This window comes from Nycticebus coucang, chromosome X (genome assembly GCF_027406575.1).
Source record: "Nycticebus coucang isolate mNycCou1 chromosome X, mNycCou1.pri, whole genome shotgun sequence".
Classification (NCBI taxonomy): domain Eukaryota; kingdom Metazoa; phylum Chordata; class Mammalia; order Primates; family Lorisidae; genus Nycticebus; species Nycticebus coucang.
The window spans coordinates 68463095-68482380 of record NC_069804.1 but is presented as its reverse complement, the minus strand read 5'-3'; the positions used below and the strand labels follow the sequence as shown (position 1 = coordinate 68482380).

The window sequence follows — 19286 nt, the reverse complement described above, 5'->3', positions numbered from 1 at the left end:
GAGATTTTACTTTTCTGTTTCGAGCTAATCTGGCCACAGGTTTATCAATTTTGTTTATTTTTTTGAAGAACTAACTTTTTGTTTTATTTATTTTCTAAATTTTTTTTTGTTTGTTTTCAATTTCATGTATTTCTGATTTAATTTTGGTTATTTCTTTTCTTCTGCTAGGATTTTCTTCTTTTGGATTACATTGTTCTTCCTTTGTCATTTCCTTAAGATGATTCATTAGTTTTTGATGTGCTTTCTTTCTGTTTTTTGGATGTAGATATCTAATGCAATAAATTTCCCGCCTAATACTGATTTTGTAGTATTCCACAGGTTTTGGTAACTTGTAGCTTCATTGTTGTTATGTTTGAGGAATTTAACAATTTCCTCTTTTATCCAACTGTTTGATGTTTTCCTCCTTGACCCAACTGTTATTCAGCATAAGGTTGTTTAATTTCCATGTCTTTGTGTGGGGATTAATGTTTTTGTTGGAGTTGAGTTCCATCTTTATTGTCTTGTGGTCTGAATTGATGCAAGTATAATTTCAATTCTTCTAATTTTATTGATGTTTATTTGCATCCTAGGATATGAACTCTTTTAGAGTATGTTCCATGGGCTGACAAGAAGAACATATATTTCTTAGCTTTGAGAAGATGTGTTTTGTACATGTCTATTTTTTTATTTTTGTTTATTTTTTATTTTCTTTCTTTATTTTTTATTTTTACTTTTTTATTTTTTATATACAGATCATGAATGCATTTATGTGTATGTGGTGTACAATGTGTTGATTTTTAATACAATCTGACGTGCTTATCAAACCAATCAACATAGCTTTTGCCTCATTTACTTGATTATTGTGTTAAGACATTTATGTTCTACACTTGACAGATTTGACTTGTACCCTTGCAATATGCTCCATAGATGTGGTCCCACGTTTTACCCTCCCTCTATTAAATCTCCCCCTTCCTTTTCCTTCCCACTCCATTTATCTCCTTCATCCTGGGCTATAGTTATTTTCTATCTTTCATAAGAAAGTGTTGGTAAATATAAGTTGGTTTCATAGAAGTACTGAGTACATTGGATACTTTTTCCTCCATTTTTGAGATACTTTACTCCGAAGAATATGTTCCAGGTCTTCCATGTAAACAGAAAAAAGGTAAATGTCTATTAAGCCCATTTATTTAGCATCACATTTAAGTCCCTTTTATTTTTGTTTAGTTTCTGTTTAGAGGATCTGTCCAGATCCATCAGAAAGGTGTTAAAGTCTCTAGCTATTATGGTGTTATAGGATATCATATTGCTCAGACCAATCAAAGTATGTTTCATAAATCTGAGGGCACTTAAGTTCGGCATGTAAGTAATTAGAAATGAAATGTCCTCTTGTTGTAGTGTTCCCTTGACCAGTATCAATTGACACTCTTGCCCACTTTCAATCCATTTACTATCTAGCAGATTGAGTAATCTTTTTAAAGTGTTCATTAGATCAACTAACTCTCCTCCTTAAAAATCCCTCAATTACTTCTTGTCTCTCCCTGCTGGTTTTTTCTTGTTTGTTTGTTTTTGTTTTGTTATGTTATGGGTTTTTTTTTTGTTTGTTTGTTTGTTTTTTACAGAGTCTCTCTTTATAGCCCTTGGTGGAATGCCCTGGGGTCACAGCTCACAGCAACCTCAAATGCTTAGGCTTAAGTGGTACTCTTGCCACAGCCTCCAAAGTAGCTAGAACTACTGGAGCCTGCTACAATGTCTGGCTATTTTTAGAGACAAAGTCTTGCTCTGTCTCAGGCTGGCTGTGAACTTGTAAGCTCAGGCAATCCACCTTCGTCAGCCTCCCAGAGTGCTAGAATTATAGGCATGAGCCACCACACCAGGCCCTCTCTCCTTGTTCTTCTTAGAATAAATATAAATTCTCTTACTATGGCCTTCAAATCTTTACATGATCTGATTTCTGCCAAATTTGTCTCCTATACTCTTCCCCTTTCTCTCTAGTCTTCAGCCTCATTATGGTTCTAATTCTGGGAATACTGTAAGCTTGTTCAAGCCTCAGAACTTCTGTACTTTCTGTTTTCTGTGCCCAAAATAATTTTCCCCTACCTCTTACATGGCTGGCTTACTATAAATCTTTAGGCCTCAACTTGAGTTCCATCCCCTTGGAAAAGACTTCCTTATAAAAACTCTACCCCACCTGCCCCCGAGTTACTCTCTACCCCATTTGTTTCTTTTAAAGCCCTTACCACCATCTGTGTTAGCCTGTTTATTTACCTGATTTACTTTTTTATTGAATAGAAACAAGGGCATGGACTGTGTTCATCTTGTTCACTGCTGTTGCATCAGTGCTTAACATACTGCACCTGGCACATAGTATGCACCCATATTTATTGAATTTATGAATGTATAGGAATAGGTGTATATATATATATATGTATGTATGTGTGTGTGTGTATATATATGTGTGTGTGTGTATATACACACACATACTTGCTTTGTTAAGACAACAGAGGTTATAATTTTGATATTAGTCATAGGTCCCCAATACTATCATTGTAATAGTTGTATACTTTTAACATTTACCCCTTCACTACTGCACTGTACTCACTGTGGTGAATCAAAGGTTTGAGTTTTTATCCCAGCTCAGCCACTAACTTGTTTTGTGCCTTTAGGAGTTCCTTTCATTCCCTAGGGCTATATCCTCTCATCAGTAAAATGAGAATGTTGGAAGAGATAATCTATAAGATCTTTGACAACTCTGATATCTATGGATCAGTGATTCCTTAATATTCTTAGGTACAATTAATGTGCTCATTGCATGATAGGAGAAACTGAGAAGCTGAAATTTTGCTGTCGTTCTTTTCATGTTGTCTGTAGCCTAAAAGAAGGCAAATTTAGCCTTTGCCCACTGAGAGCTGGGGCCTGGCTAGCTACCTAGTAGGCTCCTGTGAGATCACAGGTTTTTAAGAGAGAGGTCCAGAGCACAGAGATTATGGAAACCCATTGTCCAGATTTCTGTTATCCTGTCCTGAATGCTTACTGGTTGTCAGTCTCTGTGCTAAGTACTTTCCTTGAACAAATTTATCAAATCTTTATAACAACTTTGTTATCCCTGTTCACAGATAAAGAAACTGATGAGGCACAGAGCATGAAATAACCTGCTCAAGCCAATCATTGAATCCAAACATTTCTGGATTTAGAGCTTGTACCTTTACCACTACATTATATCTCTTCTAACTGCTTACGTAGTTCTAGGTGAATAGTTGCTCAAGACTTACTGGATTCAACTGGGATCTATACGTGTTCTGTAGAAATCTCTAGGCACATATACTAACACTGGCCTCTTTACTTTCAGATCCATTCTGCACTCTTCTCCTGAAAACTACATTTCTTAAGTTTCCTTGATTTTTCATTATTTTTGTACAACAAGAGACACCTGTGAGTGATTGATACCTAGGAAGAAGGGAGAAGGCAGGACATTTTGCCCACCACCTGCTTCAGAGGGTTATTTTCCGTCAGTTACTGTATTTCCCTCATGGCTCCAGCTTCTCTCAAACCACTCTTTCATTTATAATGCCTGCTTCTAACAGGCTGCTCATACCATGCTTTTAACTTCTGCACAGCAGCACCTGTTTCTGGGTTCAGGTAATATCACCTTTTCCCATTTTCTATCTATCCGTAGGAGTGATTGCACTTTTCTGTGGTTGCTAAATGTTAAGTTACCTCCTGCATCCTCTGTATGGCTTCTTAGCTCCGGAGGTGTGATATATTAAATACCCTTAGCTTGAAAGACCCAGGGCATTTTATTTTGTTTTTAATTCATTTTCCCGACTGGCCCACGACTGATACAGACACTTCCTATAATCCCAGCGCTGCTCACATCACATAAAATGGCTTATATCCTTCAGAAAACATATGATAATCTCTAAATATCTTGTTTGCTTGCTTATTGTTTACTTTTCTCTACTCCATGTATATTGTGAGTTACACAGAGTGAGTAACTCTGTATTGCATGCTGAGCATTTATCACAATGTCTGGTCCAGGGGGCCTTAATAATACAGTTGAATGCATCCATCAAAATCAATCCAAAAAATTTTTTGGACTTAATAATTTTTTTTCGACAGAGTCTCAAGCTGTCACCCTGGGTAGAGTGCTGCGGCATCACAGCTCACAGCAACCTCCAATTCTTGGGCTTAAGCATTCTCTTGCCTCAGCCTCCCAAGTAGCTGGGACTACAGGTGCCCACCACAATGCCAAGCTATTTTTTTGTTGCAATTGTCATTGTTGCTAAACAGACCCAGGCTGGGTTCAAACCCACCACCCTAGGTGTATGTGGCTGGAACCCTTGCCGACTAAGCTATGAGCGCCACTGGACTTAATAAATTTTTATTGAATAAATGACTGTATATGCACCTCTTTTACAATCCCTTGTGTTAACGGACTACAGTTTTTGCCAGTTGAACAAATGCATGTTAATTAATTGTGGTCTTACTTTATCTTTCCTTCGTAACTAAAAAGGTTGAATACCTCTTCAAGTGTTATTTGCCATATATATTTCCTTCTCTGTATATCATATATATGATATATATATATATACATATATTCAGAGGGTTATTTCATATATATTTCCCTTACAAATTTTTATTAGATATTTCCTATGTGCTAGTTGGTCAGTATTGTAGGAGATGGCAAGGTGAGTAATTCATTGCCACTGCTTTTATTAAAAAAAAAAATCTTATGATTCCATTTAAGAGACAATAAGTAGAAAAATGTACATATGACCAGTGTATTAGTTTGGAAGGTAGGGCTGCCATAACAAAATGTCACAGACTGGGTGACATAAACAATAAGAATTTATTTTCTCATATCAAAATTGAGTACATAGGATTCATGCTTCTTCATTCTTGTGATGATTTACTAAGAATAATGTGTTCCACTTCTATCCAGGTTAATACAAAGGATGTAAAATCTCCATCTTTTTTAATGGCTGAATAGTATTCCATGGTATACATATACCATAGCTTGTTAATCCAGTCCTGGGTTGGTGGGCAATTAGGCTGTTTCCACATTTTGGTGATTGTAAATTGAGTTGCGATAAACAGTCTAGTGCAAGTGTCCTTATGGTAAAAGGATTTTTTTTTTCTTTTGGTTAGATGCCCAGTAATGGGATTGCAAGATCAAACTGGAGGTATAGCTTGAGTTCTGTGAAGGTTCTCCATACTTTCTTCCAAAAAGGTTATATTAGTTTCTAGTCCCACCAGCAGTGTAAAAGTGTTCCCTTCTCTCCACATCCATGCCAGCATCTGCAATTTTGAGAGTTTGTGATGTAGGCCATTTTTACTGGTGTTAGATCATATCTCAGGGTGGTTTTAATTTGCATTTCTCTAATAATTAGGGATGATGAGCATTTTTTCATACGTTTGCTAGCCATTCATCTGTCTTTTTTAGAGAAGGTTGTATTCATCTCTCTTGCCCATTGATATATGGAATTGTTGGCTTTTTTCATGTGGATTAGTTTGAGTTCTTTATAGATCCTAGTTATCAAGCTTCTGTCTGATTCAATATATGCAAATATCCTTTCTCATTATGTAGGTTGTCCATTTGCTTTGGTTGTTGTGTCCTTAGCTATACAGCAGCTTTTCAGTTTCATTACGTTCCATTTGTTTATTTTTGTTGTTGTTGCAATTGCCACAGAAGTCTTCTTCATAAAGACTTTCCCCAGACTGATATCTTCAAGTGTTTTTCCTATGCTTTCTTTGAGGATTTTTATCATTTCATGCCTTAAATTTAGGTCTTTTATACATTTTGAATCAATTTTTGTGAGTGGAGAAAGGTGCGGATCCAGTTTCAGTCTTTTCCATGTGGATAACAGTTCTCCCAGCACCATTTATTGAATAGGGATTCTTTCCCCCAGTTCTTGTTTGGTTTATTGAAGATTAGGTGGCTATAAGACATAAGTTTCATTTCCTGGTTTTCTATTTGATTCCAAATGTCTGTCTCTATTTTTGTGGACTTAGTACATGGTGGGGAGTGGGGGAAGGGGAGAGCAGAAAGAGAGAAGGAGGGAGAGGGTGAGGGAAAGGAAGACCAGAGAGGGAAGGAGGGAGGGGGATGGGATAAGGAAGTGTAGAGGAGAGAAGGAGAGAGGGGGTTGGGGGCCTCGGTGTGTGACACATCTTTTGGGGACAAGACCCAATTATAAGAGGGACTTTACCTAACAAGTGCAATCAGTATAACTTGATTTCTTATACTCTCAATGAATCCCCAACAATAAAAAATAATAATTTAGTTTCTTGTATTCCTGAAGGCTAGAAGTCTGAAATCAAAGTGTCAGTGGGGTTAGTTGCTTCTGAGACCTCCCTTTGGCTTTTAGATAACTGTCTTCTCCCTGAGTCTTCTCCGTTTGTTTGTTTTTTCTTCTGTACCGATCTGTGACTAAATTTCCTCTTGTTATATGTAAGAAGGATATCAGTAATCTTGGATAAGGGCCCACCCTAATGATCTCATTTTAACTACATTACTTCCTTAAAGATCCTATGTCAAAATACAATCACATTTTGAGATATTGGAGATTAGGACTTCAACACATAAGTTTTGGAAGCCTTTAACAAGATTAAAAAAAAAAGATCATTTTCAATTGAGTGAGCTAAATGGTAGTGATATAGGACTCAGATGAAAGATTATAAAACCAGAGGTGTTATGATATTTCTGGAAAGCTTCCTAAAAGTGTGCCTAGTGTCAGATATTAAAAAAAAAAAATCCTGAAAGTGTGAATGGGCTGATTGGAAGGGGAGGTGCATTCAAGAGGTAGGAAAGAGAGGAAACATTATAGAATCACTGATTCCTGCACTACCAGACTTGGGAGGAAATTTAAAGATTACCCAAGCCAGGCTTCTATTTGATTCAGGAATCCCTTGCCAAAGGGCCATTTGGCATCTGCTTGTACACTTCTTATGATTGGATGTTTATCAAGGCACTGCTGATTCTCTTTGGCCATTCCTATCTGGCAAAAATAATGACTTGGATAAAGTTGGAGAAGGTATGCTAAGAAGAAGAGCATAAATAAGGTTACATGCCACTGAAGTCTTCCTGCCGGTTACCTCCAGGAACATCTTTCTGATATCATACTTTAATTCCCTATTGCTGCAGTTACAACCTCTGTTTTTACAATTCCATTGTTGCCCAACCTTCCCATCTAGACAGAAGCCTTGGATTTTTGTTTCATTTGGCTGTGCTACTTTGTCTTTTAATATTTGGACTTTAGCGTTCATGTCTGTAAGAAAAGTAATTAATACTCCCTGTTGTGTCCATCTCACACAGTTATTGTGAGAATTATGTGAAATAATAAGGGGGTGTGAATGCGCCTGACAATGCTAATTCTCAACAGATGCAAAGGTGCCAAGCTGGGTTGCATTGCCCAGAGTTGGTGGAATTACAAAGAGGTGGGTGGTTTCTCCATTTTGCCTGTTTTGCTGATGTACATTTGACTCATTCTCAGCAAAATAACCAAATGGAAAATTCATCCGTCAAATTACCTTTCATGTTTCTGTGAGGTGTGTGTGTGTGTGTGTGTGTGAGAGAGAGAGATATCAGAAAAATAAGTTTGGGAATTTTCAGAGGGTAAAGTTGAGGTTTTATCTTTTTTAATGTGACCTTAGGCAGGATCCTTTCCTCTTCTAAACCTCCATTTATTTATCTGTAAAATAGAGATGCTAATGTCTGCCTCAGGGTTGTTCAGAGAAGTGAAAGTACTGCAGATGAAAGGCCGAAGAGAGTACAAAGACCTTAAAGAGAGAAGACCCTAGGGGTGTATGCAGAAGTCCACTGGGGGAAGGATCTTATTCCGGGGAGGTTTGCCCAACACCTTCAGGCAACTTTGGAGAGGACTTTCGGCTGACTTAGCACAATTGGTAAGCCCTACCATAAACAGCAACTAACTCTAGCGCAGCAGGAATCAGGCAGAAGTAGCAGCTGCCTTCACCGGGGCGGGTGAGGTTATTCGACCCCATCTTTTTCCTGCGCTCCTTCACCCAGTTCTCAAACATTGGTGGAGTACACAGGCGGCCCACTAGGACCCACTCACGCACCCCTCTGGGCCAAGTCCCCTGGGAGCAGCAGGACGGAGAGGCAGAGCCTGCCGTTGGTCATGGAACAACCTGAATGAAGGGGAGGTCCAGGACGGAGGGGATTGGGCTTTGGGGAGTGGAGGAGGGGAGAGGCGGAGGGGCCGCTGTGGCTCCGGCTTGCTCTAGCCCAGCTCTCACCAGCCCGCTACAACCGGCGCCAGCTACCGGGCCTCAGAGAAGCCGGACTTCGTGGGCACCATGGAGTGGCTAAGGGGCGGACCGGGAATGGTGAGTGCACGCAGCTCTGGCTTCTCTCGCCTGATCCTCAGTTCCCCTAGCCCTACCTCCAGTCCCTCCAACCGGCTACCACGCAGTAAGCCTCCTCCGCTCTACCCACCACCCGCCCTCGCTGCTGTCCTTGAGAGACCAGCGAGCTTTCTGTGGCCATTTTAGGAGTCCCTGCTTTCCTGCCGCCTGCCCAAGAAAGCCCCTTCCCATCCCCCACCACATTTCTACTGCCTCCGAAATTGGGTGAGATGGGTATGGGAGCTAGACGAAGTGCTCAGGAGCAGCCCAGGGGTCATCTGGGAGGCCGGAGAGGTGAGGGGGTTGGGGGCTATTTGAAAGCGGTGAAGCTCACAAGAGGCAGGCGAGCTAACAGGGGGTTGTTGGGGGGGGAGGGAACAGTCACAAAGCCTGGGATTGTGGAGGGGGCTTTATTCGAGAGCTGCATGGTCCCCACTTAGGTCGTTTGTACCCCTGGCCCCTGGCCAGCCCCAGGGCATGAAGGCAGAGAGCCACTCTCAGGGAAGCTGCCTGGGGGAGCCCTGCCGCCCCTCTTTTCCTGGGCTGGAGTCACCCTGTCTACACTTAGGGCTTTGTCAAGGAGAGATAGCTGCAGAAAACACCATTCTAGAAATGAGTTTGGACCACATTCAGTTAACAGAGCTCTTCCTTACCTCCCAATGAGTGTGTGTGTGTGTGTGTGTGTATGTGTGTGTGTTTAATATCTTCCAATAGCTTATTTTATCACATCCTCCCTTCTCCACCTGGAGACCTTGGAATAACTTCCCTTTGCAGAGAGAAAATAGTAGCTGCGTTTTAATGCCTGTCTGCCTTAGCCAAGGGTAACTTAAGCCTGGGCTGGGGATCTGGGGAGTGGGAGGCCACTGTGACTTTGTCCTCAGCCTGAGGCATAGGCAAGAGGCTCTCCTAGGGCAGTTGGGTTGGGTCAGCAGGCACTGATGACAATGCCCCCTCACATTTCACTGCCATCCATAACCTGCAGCAGAAGTAGCCTGAAGAGGTTAGGCAAAAATTGGTGTTTAACTCCTTTTTTGCTTCCATTCTTGAAGGGAGGAAAGAATCTGGCATGAGCTAGGACTGTGTTCAGGGAAGCTATCCTCTTTTCTTCCTAAGGGTTTTGTTAGAACTCTGTTTCAGTGGTTCTTAAAGGCATCCGGTTTATGTACCTGCATGCCAGTGCTCCAAGAGACCCTTCTTCCTAAACCTTCATTCTTCCCTGCAGTCCCATTGAGAGTACATCAAATGTTTGTAGAATTAGAAAAGAGTAGAGCTGGTGAAAACTACCCTAGAGTCCTTGCTATCCAACCAGAAAAGCTGAGATCCAGGGAGTGGGAAAAACTTGCCCAGGGCCACAGACTCCTTGCAGGCAAAGCTGAGTTGTCTAGTGGCTGAGTCTCCTGACTCTTTGTCACTGTCCTTCCCCATTGCTCCACAGAATCATCTGTTCAAATGATGCTGGGAGAGGCAGAAAGGAACAAAGGGTCATGACCTTTGCACTTTCTTTAGGATGAACTAATACTATGAAAAAGAATCCATGCTAGTCCTGGCATTTCTGGCAATTGGGATGAGTCTTTCAAATATATTGTTGTAGTATAAAGTCACCCACTAACAGCAGGTTAAACTGATGGAGAAATTTTATTTTTTGCCTACATAACCTTATCTCTATGAATGTGTGAGAGAAGAGAGTATGAAACATCTTGTGAAGACTATGTAATTAAGGAGTCATTAGTGGGAAAAATCTCATTATATTATTTTTAGGGAACTGAGGCAGTAAATATTATATGACAAAAGTATTTATTTAGCTGTTTGCCATAATTTAAGAGATAAGAGTAGTAAACTATATTCTAACCTAGTAGGCAAGAACCTTTCATGTTGGTGCTGCTACTAACTGACAGAAACACTTTGGGCCTAAGATTTCTCATCTGTTAAACAGAGCTATTAATAATCACCATAATTCCTTCCAGGTCTGAGATTCTCAGATTCATAAAAAAAAATGTTGGATAAAATTTGACTAGGCTTATTATGAAAAAACAGGGACTATATATCTAGCAACCATTTTATAATGAGGATAGTTGAAAGCTCTTTTGTTTCTTATTCTTTCATTTGCAAGGTAGAAACTGAATGTTTTATAGCAGTGAGCTTTCTTTTTAGAGCATTTGACGATAATTACTTGTTTCAAGTGTTACACGTAAATCATAATCCTTGAACATAAAATATTGTTTGAAATTTTACAGAATAAAATTTGTCTCATAGAGAGTGTTAAACTATGATTTCCCATGGGATGGTAAATTGTTCAGTATATTTATTCATAGCTTCTACCTGCAATGCTAATCTGTACTGGGTTAGGCAATGTGCTAGAGTAGAAAGAATGGTATTCTCAGGGTCACAAGTCTGAAATTCAGAGCCTGGCTTTTATGCTCTTTAGCTCTGAAACTCTTGTCAATTGCCAAAGCTCTTTTATCCTCCATATTTTCATCCATAAAATGGGGATAAAGTACCCTATCATATAGGTACTACTGAAGTCATCAATTTATTAAAAATATAGGAGTGTCTGTATACCATGAATTTATTGGTACTGAGCTGGGTGCGGGGGAGACAGCAGTGAGCAAAAACAAATTACTGTTATGGACCTTACATCCTTGGAGTTATGGGATTCACGGAACAAGCACACAAATGAATATACAATATGTCAGGAGGTGCTAAGTGCTAAGGGAAATAAATAAAACCTGTTAATAGAAGAGAGGGTGAGAGGGAGTGGGATAATATATTAGTTGGAGTGTCTCTGGTTAAGGAACATTTGAGCAAAGTTGTGAAGGAAATGAAGGGCAAGCTCCATGTGCATTTTTTATTTATTTATTTATTTATTTATTTATTTTTTGTAGAGGCAGAGTCTCACTGTACCGCCCTCGGGTAGAGTGCCGTGGCGTCACACGGCTCACAGCAACCTCTAACTCTTGGGCTTACGCGATTCTCTTGCCTCAGCCTCCCGAGCTGCTGGGACTACAGGCGCCCGCCACAACGCCCGGCTATTTTTTTGTTGCAGTTTGGCCGGGGCTGGGTTTGAACCCGCCACCCTCGGCATATGGGGCTGGCGCCCTACTCACTGAGCCACAGGCGCCGCCCTCCATGTGCATTTTTAAAAGACAAGGGTCCTAGACTTAAGAAACATCCAGAAAGAATACAACTGGTTTACTTAAGACACAATAAAGAGGCCAATATCCTGAGGATAAAGAATTTTTAAGCGGAAGAAAGGTTGATGAAATCATAGGGAAAACAGGAAGCCAATTTTATAGGGCATTTAATCTGAGGGATATTGGATACCATTGAAAGGTTTTGAGTAAACCCAGAGACATGATCTGACTTAAATTTCAATAGGGTAGTGGCTTAAAATAGGATAATGGAGGAGGTAATATATATGAAAAGGCTATACCCAGCATTGTTTGTAATTATCTGTGTCTTTCTCCTTTCTTTTCTTTTCTTTTTTTTGAGACAGAGTCTCACTTTATTGCCCTTGGTAGAATGTCGTATCATCATAGCTCACAGCAGCCTCAAACCCTTGGGCTCAAGCGATCCTCTTGCCTCTGCCTCCCAAGTAGCTGGGACTACCAGCACCTGACACAACACCCAGCTGTTTTTAGAGATGAGATCTCGCTCTGGTTTAGGCTGGTCTAGAACCTGTGACCTCAGGCAATCCACTGTCCACCCGCCTCGGCCTTCCAGAGTGCTAGTACTACAGGTGTGAGCCATTGCGCCTGGCCTCTTTTTTTTTTTTTCTTTGTCCTTTCTGATCACTTGCATAGACACTCAGATGGCTGAGATTGGGGCTAGAAAGAACACAAAGTGTGTGTATGCATGCAAAGATATTTCATATCTAAGTCTATGATTGAATGGGCTGGGCATTGATATGGCTAATTAGTACCCTGCACTGTGAAATAGTAGAAGATGATTAAGCATATTATTAGTACTTTGGAGATATGTATACTTAGCACATAAGATATAAGGAATGGATCTTTTTTTAATACTCTCTATTTTATTTATTTTATTTTATTTTTTTGAGACAGAGTTTCACTATGTCACCCTTGGTAGAGTGCCATAGTGTCACAGCTAACAGCAACCTCTAACTCTTGGGCTTAAGAGATTCTTTTGCCTTAGCCTCCCAAGTAGCTGGGACTTCAGGCACCCGCCACAATGCCTGGCTATTTTTTCAGTTGTAGTTGTCATTGTTGTTTAGCAGACCTGGGCTGTATTCGAACCTGCCAGCCCTGGTGTATGTGGCCAGTGCTCTAACCACTGAGTATGGGCGCCAAGCCAGTCTCTCCTTTATATGACAAAATTATTTTTAGTAATAATTATGTAATAATCAGCATCATTTATTTTCTTGATATTTTATTTAATTTTTGAGGAATTAATGAAAAAGAGCAATGAATTTCAATTTTAAAGGTACTTGAATTCAGAAACTTATCTCATGTCTGAACTAAAATGTGCACTCACTGAACAAAAATATTATACCTTGCAATTTTCATTGTTTCACTATTTTAGATTTTAAGCACAAATTGAAAACTCCATTTGGTCACATAGACAGAATTGAAGGTAACTCATGTTCTATTTCTTTGCCTTTGCAATCACCATGCTGTATTGTTTACTTTGAAACTACTATTTAAATGCTAGAACATGTAGTACCAGAGAGAGTGCAGACACAAAATATAACCAAAGCTACCTTGAATGATTTTGAACCTTTACAAAGAATGACGAGCTGAATAAACACAGGCAGTAAGCATGTATATCAGGGGCCAATGATATAACTGGAAGTCCTTTGAGTCAACTTCTATGTAGAATAGAATGTTGACTTAGGGATAAGTAATAAAAGGGACTAATTTAAAACTTCACATATGCTATTTTAAGGCTTAATAGTAACCACAATAATTGTTTTGAAATTTGAACAACCAAAGACTTTTTCAGGGTTTTCCAGTGTTTCACTGCTGGTATTGTTTAAAATTACCAGTGCATGATGAATATAAAAAAGCTTATTGACTTTTAGCACTCTATAGCTTAGTGCACTCTTTTCTTGCCTGCACTCAGGGTTAGTCTGTTCCCATTGATCCATCTTGGGTATGCCACTGCTTTAGGGAAAAATATGGAGTTGTAGAACAGTTCGATTTCACCTTCATAAGAGCCACAACATTGGGCGGCGCCTGTGGCTCAGTCGGTAAGGCGCCGGCCCCATATGCCGAGGGTGGCGGGTTCAAACCCGCCCCGGCCAGACTGCAACCAAAAAAAAAAAAAAAATAGCCGGGCGTTGTGGCGGGCGCCTGTGGTCCCAGCTGCTCGGGAGGCTGAGGCAGGAGAATCGCTTAAGCCCAGGAGTTGGAGGTTGCTGTGAGCTGCGTGAGGCCACGGCACTCTGCCGAGGGCCATAAAGTGAGACTCTGTCTCTACAAAAAAAAAAAAAAAAAGAGCCACAACATTTGAGTTGGTGGCATTCTATGCATAGGAAGATGGGATGGCCAATTAGTAAGTTTAACAGCTGATTCGATTTTGCTATGAATAACAAATCTATCTATATTGGGTTAAAACACACAAGATTTTGTTCTTTCACATTAGAATTCAGATGATCCTGGACCAGTATAGAAGTTTCAGACAGTCTTTAAGGACTTCTCTGCTCCATCATCCCTAGAATTTGGCTTCCACTCCTCATGGGGCATGATGAGTGCTGAAGTTCCAGAAAATCTATTGACATCCACATTTTGGAAGGGCAAACGAGGAAGAAAAAGACTTGAAATCTCCCTTTTAAGAATCTTTCTCAGAAGTCCTATTTAATACTTCTACTTATGTCTCACTGAAGAACTGAGTTATCTGGCTTTTTAGCTGCAGACTGACTATAGAAAATGTAGTCATTTAAACTAAGTGGCAATGTGTACACCTAAAAATTGATAGTGAAGTTTATGACACAAAGGAAAAAGAGAAGAATGTGATTTGGGGAGATAGCCTATATTCATTGTCACAGCATGCTGTATGTCTGCCAGCATAGAAAGGGCTTGTACCACCCTTTTGTACCATCACAGTTGTAAAACTGTGATCCAAAACCTGATAGATGTTGTTAGAAGATAAACTATTGCCATTAATCTGCAAAGGATCAATCAAGATTCGATATATCCTAGTCCTTCTGTACTTCCTCCCAGTGGCAGAGTCTGCTTGTATGACCAAATGGATGGTGATATCCTTCATTGTGATAGAGAATACAAAACAGAGCCATGTTTGGAGAGGAGGTAGAAAAGGGAAATGACTAGTACAATCTTAGCCCTAGTGAATCTGAGGTGATTGGACAATCTTTCATTGTAGATAACCAGTAGACAGTTTGTGATTTGGATATTTATCTCGGAGGGAATTTGGAAGCATTTATGGCACTTGAAGTTCTGAGACTAGAACAAACATGCATTTAAAAATGCTATTCATGTGAAAGCCATAAATTAGTTTCATAGTAGGGCTGAGTACATTGGATACTTTTTCTTCCATTCTTGGGATACTTTACTAAGAAGAATATGTTCCAGCTCCATCCGTATAAACATGAAAGAGGTAAAGTCTCCATCTTTTTTTAAGGCTGCATAATATTCCATGGTGTACATATACCACAATTTATTAATCCATTCGTGGATTGATGAGCACTTATGCTTTTTCCATGACTTAGCAATTATGAATAGGGCTGCAATAAACCTTCTGGTACAAATATCTTTGTTGTGATGTGATTTTTGGTCTTCTGGGTATATGCCTAGTAGAGGAATTATAGGGTTGAAAGTTATAACCCAGTTACAACCTAAGAATAGGGGGAAGGGGGAAAGGGAGGGGAGGGAAGAGGGAGGTGGGCAGAGGGAAGGGGATTGGTGGGATTACACCTGCGGTGCATCTTACAAGGGTATATGTGAAACTTAGTAAAGGTGGAATGTAAATGTCTTTGCACAATAACTAAGAAAATGCCAGGAAGGCTATGTTAACCAGTGTGATGAAAATATGTCAAACGGTCTATGAAACTAGTGTATGGTGCCCCATGATCACATTAATTTACACAGCTATGATTTAATAAAAATAAATAAATAAAAAATAAAAATAAAAATGCTATTCAGCCTGGGAAAGTGAGAAGCGAGAATAGAATGTAAGGCCCCTTCTTTTTGTGGTCTTCTAACCTAGAGCAGGACAGTACATTACATTATGCAATTTCCAGAATTTCCATGGCACCACTATAGTTTTAGGCTTTATTTTCTTCATTTCTAATGCCTCAGCTGTAATGTCCAAGTCGGATGACCTTAAATAATCTAGCCCAACTCAAGGCTCAGCAAACTACAGTCTACTGGCCAAATCCAGCCTTCAAGTTAAGAATAGTTTTTACATTTTTAAGAGGGTAGTAAAATCTCAAAAGAAGAATAATATTCTGTGGTACAAGAATATGGAATTATATGAAATTCAAATAAATAAATAAAGTTTTATTGGAACATAGCCATGCCCATTCACTTTTTGTTTATGGCTGCTTTTATGACACAAAACCAGAGTTGAGTAGTTGTGATAGAGACTATATGGCCTGCAAAGTGTTAAATATTTACTATTGACCCTTTACAGAAAACATCTGTAGACTCCTGCCTTAGAATCCTGGGTTGACCATGGCAGTTCTTTGGGGAGGCAGGAAAAGGGGCAGACTAGCGTCTGGATCTAACACTTTCAGTTTACACAGAACACCTGGGCTTTGTATGTTGGCTTGTTGCTTAAGATTTTGGAAAAGAGGTTTTTCTCATCCTACATTTCCCCCTACTTCCTAAAAATGTTTGGCTACTAATCAATTACTATATTCATAACTAGATTATGAATGGACACTGAGGTTTGGAAAGGGAGAGTGTTTGACCCAAGACCACACAGATGCTCAGGAATTAGGGTAAAAATCCATAGATCTGAATTCCCAGTTGCATGTACCTTTTTCTTTATTAAATCATAACTGTGTACATTAATGCATTTATGGGGTACAATGTGCGGATTTCATATACAATGTTGAAAGCTTACATTAAACTTGTTAACATAACCATTGCTTCACTTACTTATTTGTTGTGGTAAGACATTTATACTCTACTCTTAATAGTTTTGAAATGTACCATTGCATTATGACAATTAGATGAGGTCCCATCAAATACTCTCCCTCCTCCTGACCTCCCCCCTCCCTACCCCACTCCTTCCTCTTTCCTCCTTCCTTCTGGACTATAGTTTCATTTTACCATTTATATGAATGTACAGGTTATTATATATTGGTTTCGTAATAGTATTCAGTACATTAGATAGTTTTTCTTCCATTCTTGAAATACTTTGTTAAGAAGAATATGTTCCATCTCTACCTAGATAAACAGAAAAGATGTAACATCTCCAACCTTTTATGGCTGCATAGTTATACATACATCACCATGTTATACAAACACCACAATTCGTTAATCCATTCATGGGTTGATGGGCACTTGGACTGCTTCCGTGACTTGACAGTTATGAATTGGGTTGCAATAAACATTCTGGTACAAATGTCTCTTGTAAAATGATTTTTGATTACCTGCATATATACCTCATAGAGGAATTGCAGGATCGAATGACAGGTCTACTGTCAGTTCCTTGAATATTCTCCAAACTTATTTCCAAAAAAGGACATATTAGCTTGCATTTCCATCAGCAGCGTAGAATTGTTCCCTTCTCTCCACATCCACGCCAACATCTAAAGTTTTGGGATTTTGTGATGTGGGCTAAACTTCCTGGAGTTAGATGATGTTTCAAAGTAGTTTAAAAAAAAAAAAAGTAGTTTTGATTTGCATTTCTCTGATGATTAAAGATGAGCATTTCTTCATCTGTTTGTAGGCCATGCACCTGTCTTCTTCAGAGAACCTTCTGTTCAAGTCTGTTGTCCACAAAGCAATGGGATTATTTGTTCTTTTCTTATTGATTATTTTGAGCTCTCTGTGGATTCTAGTTATCAGACCTTTGTCAGAAACATAACTTGCAAAGATCTTCTATTCAGAAGGCTGTCTGCTTGCTTTACGTACTATGCTCTTGGCTGCGAAGAAGGTTTTTAGTTTGATCAGATGTGAGTATTAAATTTTTGATATTGTTTCAATTGCCAGGGCAGTCCTCCTCATAAAATATTCTCCCAGGCCAATTTCTTCAAGTGTTTTTCCTTAACTATCTCCAAGTATCTTTATAGTTTCATGTCTTAAGTTTAAATCTTTATCCAGTGAGAATCAATTTTTTGTTGATGGTGAAAAGTGAGGGTCCTCTTTTGATCTTCTACAGGTTGCCAGTCATTTCACCCAGCACCATTGGTTAAATAGGGAATCTTTCCCCCAATGAATGCTTTTGATAGGCTTTATCAAAGATCAAATGACGATAAGTGTCTGGGTTCATTGCTTGGTTCTCTATTCTGGTCCATATATCTACCACTCTATTTTTGTGACAGTACCATGCTGTTTTGATCACTATAGATTTATAGTATAGCCTGAAGTCTGGTAATGTGATACCTTCTAATTTGTTATTTTTTCTGAGTAATGTATTGGCTATTCAAGGTTTTTTTATGATTCCATATAAAGCAAAGTACTATTTTTTTTAAGATCTTTAAAGTATGACAATGGTGCTTTAATAGGAATTGCATTAAATCTGTAGATTGCTTTAGGTAGTATGGATATTTTAACAATGTTGATTGTACTCAGCCATGAGCATGGTATGTTTTTTCCATTTATTAACATATTCAGCTATTTCCTTTCTCAGAGTTTCATAGTTCTCTTTATAGAGATCTTTAGCATCATTTGGTAAATTCCCAGATAGTTCATCTTCTTTGGTACTACGGTAAAAGGAACAGCATCCTTGACTATATTTTCAGCTTGACTATTGTTGGCATATATAAAAGCTACTGATTTGGAAGTTTGATTTTGTATCCTGAGACACTGCTGTATTCCTTGATCACTTCTAAGAGTTTTGTAGTTTAGTCCTTGGGGTTTTCCAGGTATAAGATCATATCATCCACAAAGAGTGAGAGTTTGATAACCTCTGAGCCCATTTGGATACTCTTGATCGCCTTCTCTTGCTGAATTGCAATGGCTAAGACTTCCATTACTATGTTGAATAGCAATAGTGACAATGGCAATCCTTGTCTGGTTCCAGATCTCGGTGGAAATGTTTTCAGTTTAACTCCATTTAGTATATTGGCCGTGAGTTTGCTGTGGATGGCCTCTATCAGTTTAAGAAATGTTTCATCTAAGCCTATTTTCTTAAGTGTTTGGATCATAACAGGATGCTCGATATTATCAAAAGCTTTTTCTGCGTCAATTGAGAAAATCATATGCTCTTTGTTTTTTATTTTATTTATTGATGTATTATATTTATAGTTGTATGTATGTTGAACCATCGTTGTAAGCCTGGGATGAAACCAGCTTGATGGTGGTATATCATTTTTTTTATGTGTTGTTTTATTCTGTTTGCTGGGATCTTATTGAATATTTTTGCATCAATATTCATTAATGATACTGGTCTATAGTTTTCTTTCTTTGTTGTGTCCTTTCCTGGTTTGGGCATCAGGGTGATATTTGCTTCATAGAACAAATGTTTTGGGAAGTATTCCTTTGTTTTCTGTTTTGGAAAAGGTTATGTAATAAAGATACTAGTTCCTCTTTAAAAGTTTGGTAGAATCGTGATGTGAAGCCATCAGTCCTGGGCTTTTCTTTTATGGGAGATTTCATATAGTTGATGCTATTTCAAGGCTTACATAGGTCTATTCCAAATTTAAAATTATTTGTGGCAGAGTCTAGGAATGGAGTGTGTTTCCAGGTATTTTCCATTTCCTCCAGATTTTTATATTTCTTAGAGTAGACTGTTTTGTAGTAATGATTGAGGATTTTTTGAATTTCTGAAGTGTCTGTTGTTATTTCTCTTTTATT

At 39.0% G+C, this 19286-nt stretch overlaps 1 protein-coding gene across 4 annotated transcripts in view; it reads left to right on the top strand.

Annotated features, from left to right (window-relative positions):
• Positions 1-7860: 7860 nt before the first annotated feature.
• ARHGEF9 (Cdc42 guanine nucleotide exchange factor 9) overlaps positions 7861-19286 on the top strand; it is a 368607-nt gene continuing 357181 nt past the window's right edge. Inside the window, exon 1 of one of the 4 annotated variants that reach the window (XM_053579818.1) lies at positions 7861-7881. Coding sequence is in view for 2 of the 4 variants with exons in the window: in XM_053579819.1 (XP_053435794.1) it covers positions 8296-8325 (30 nt within the window). In the remaining 2 variants the exon portion in view is untranslated. Of the gene's footprint in view, positions 7882-7971; positions 8326-8546; positions 8569-19286 lie in introns of those variants that run through there. The other 3 variants (XM_053579819.1, XM_053579824.1, XM_053579823.1) reach the window with 3 other exon arrangements.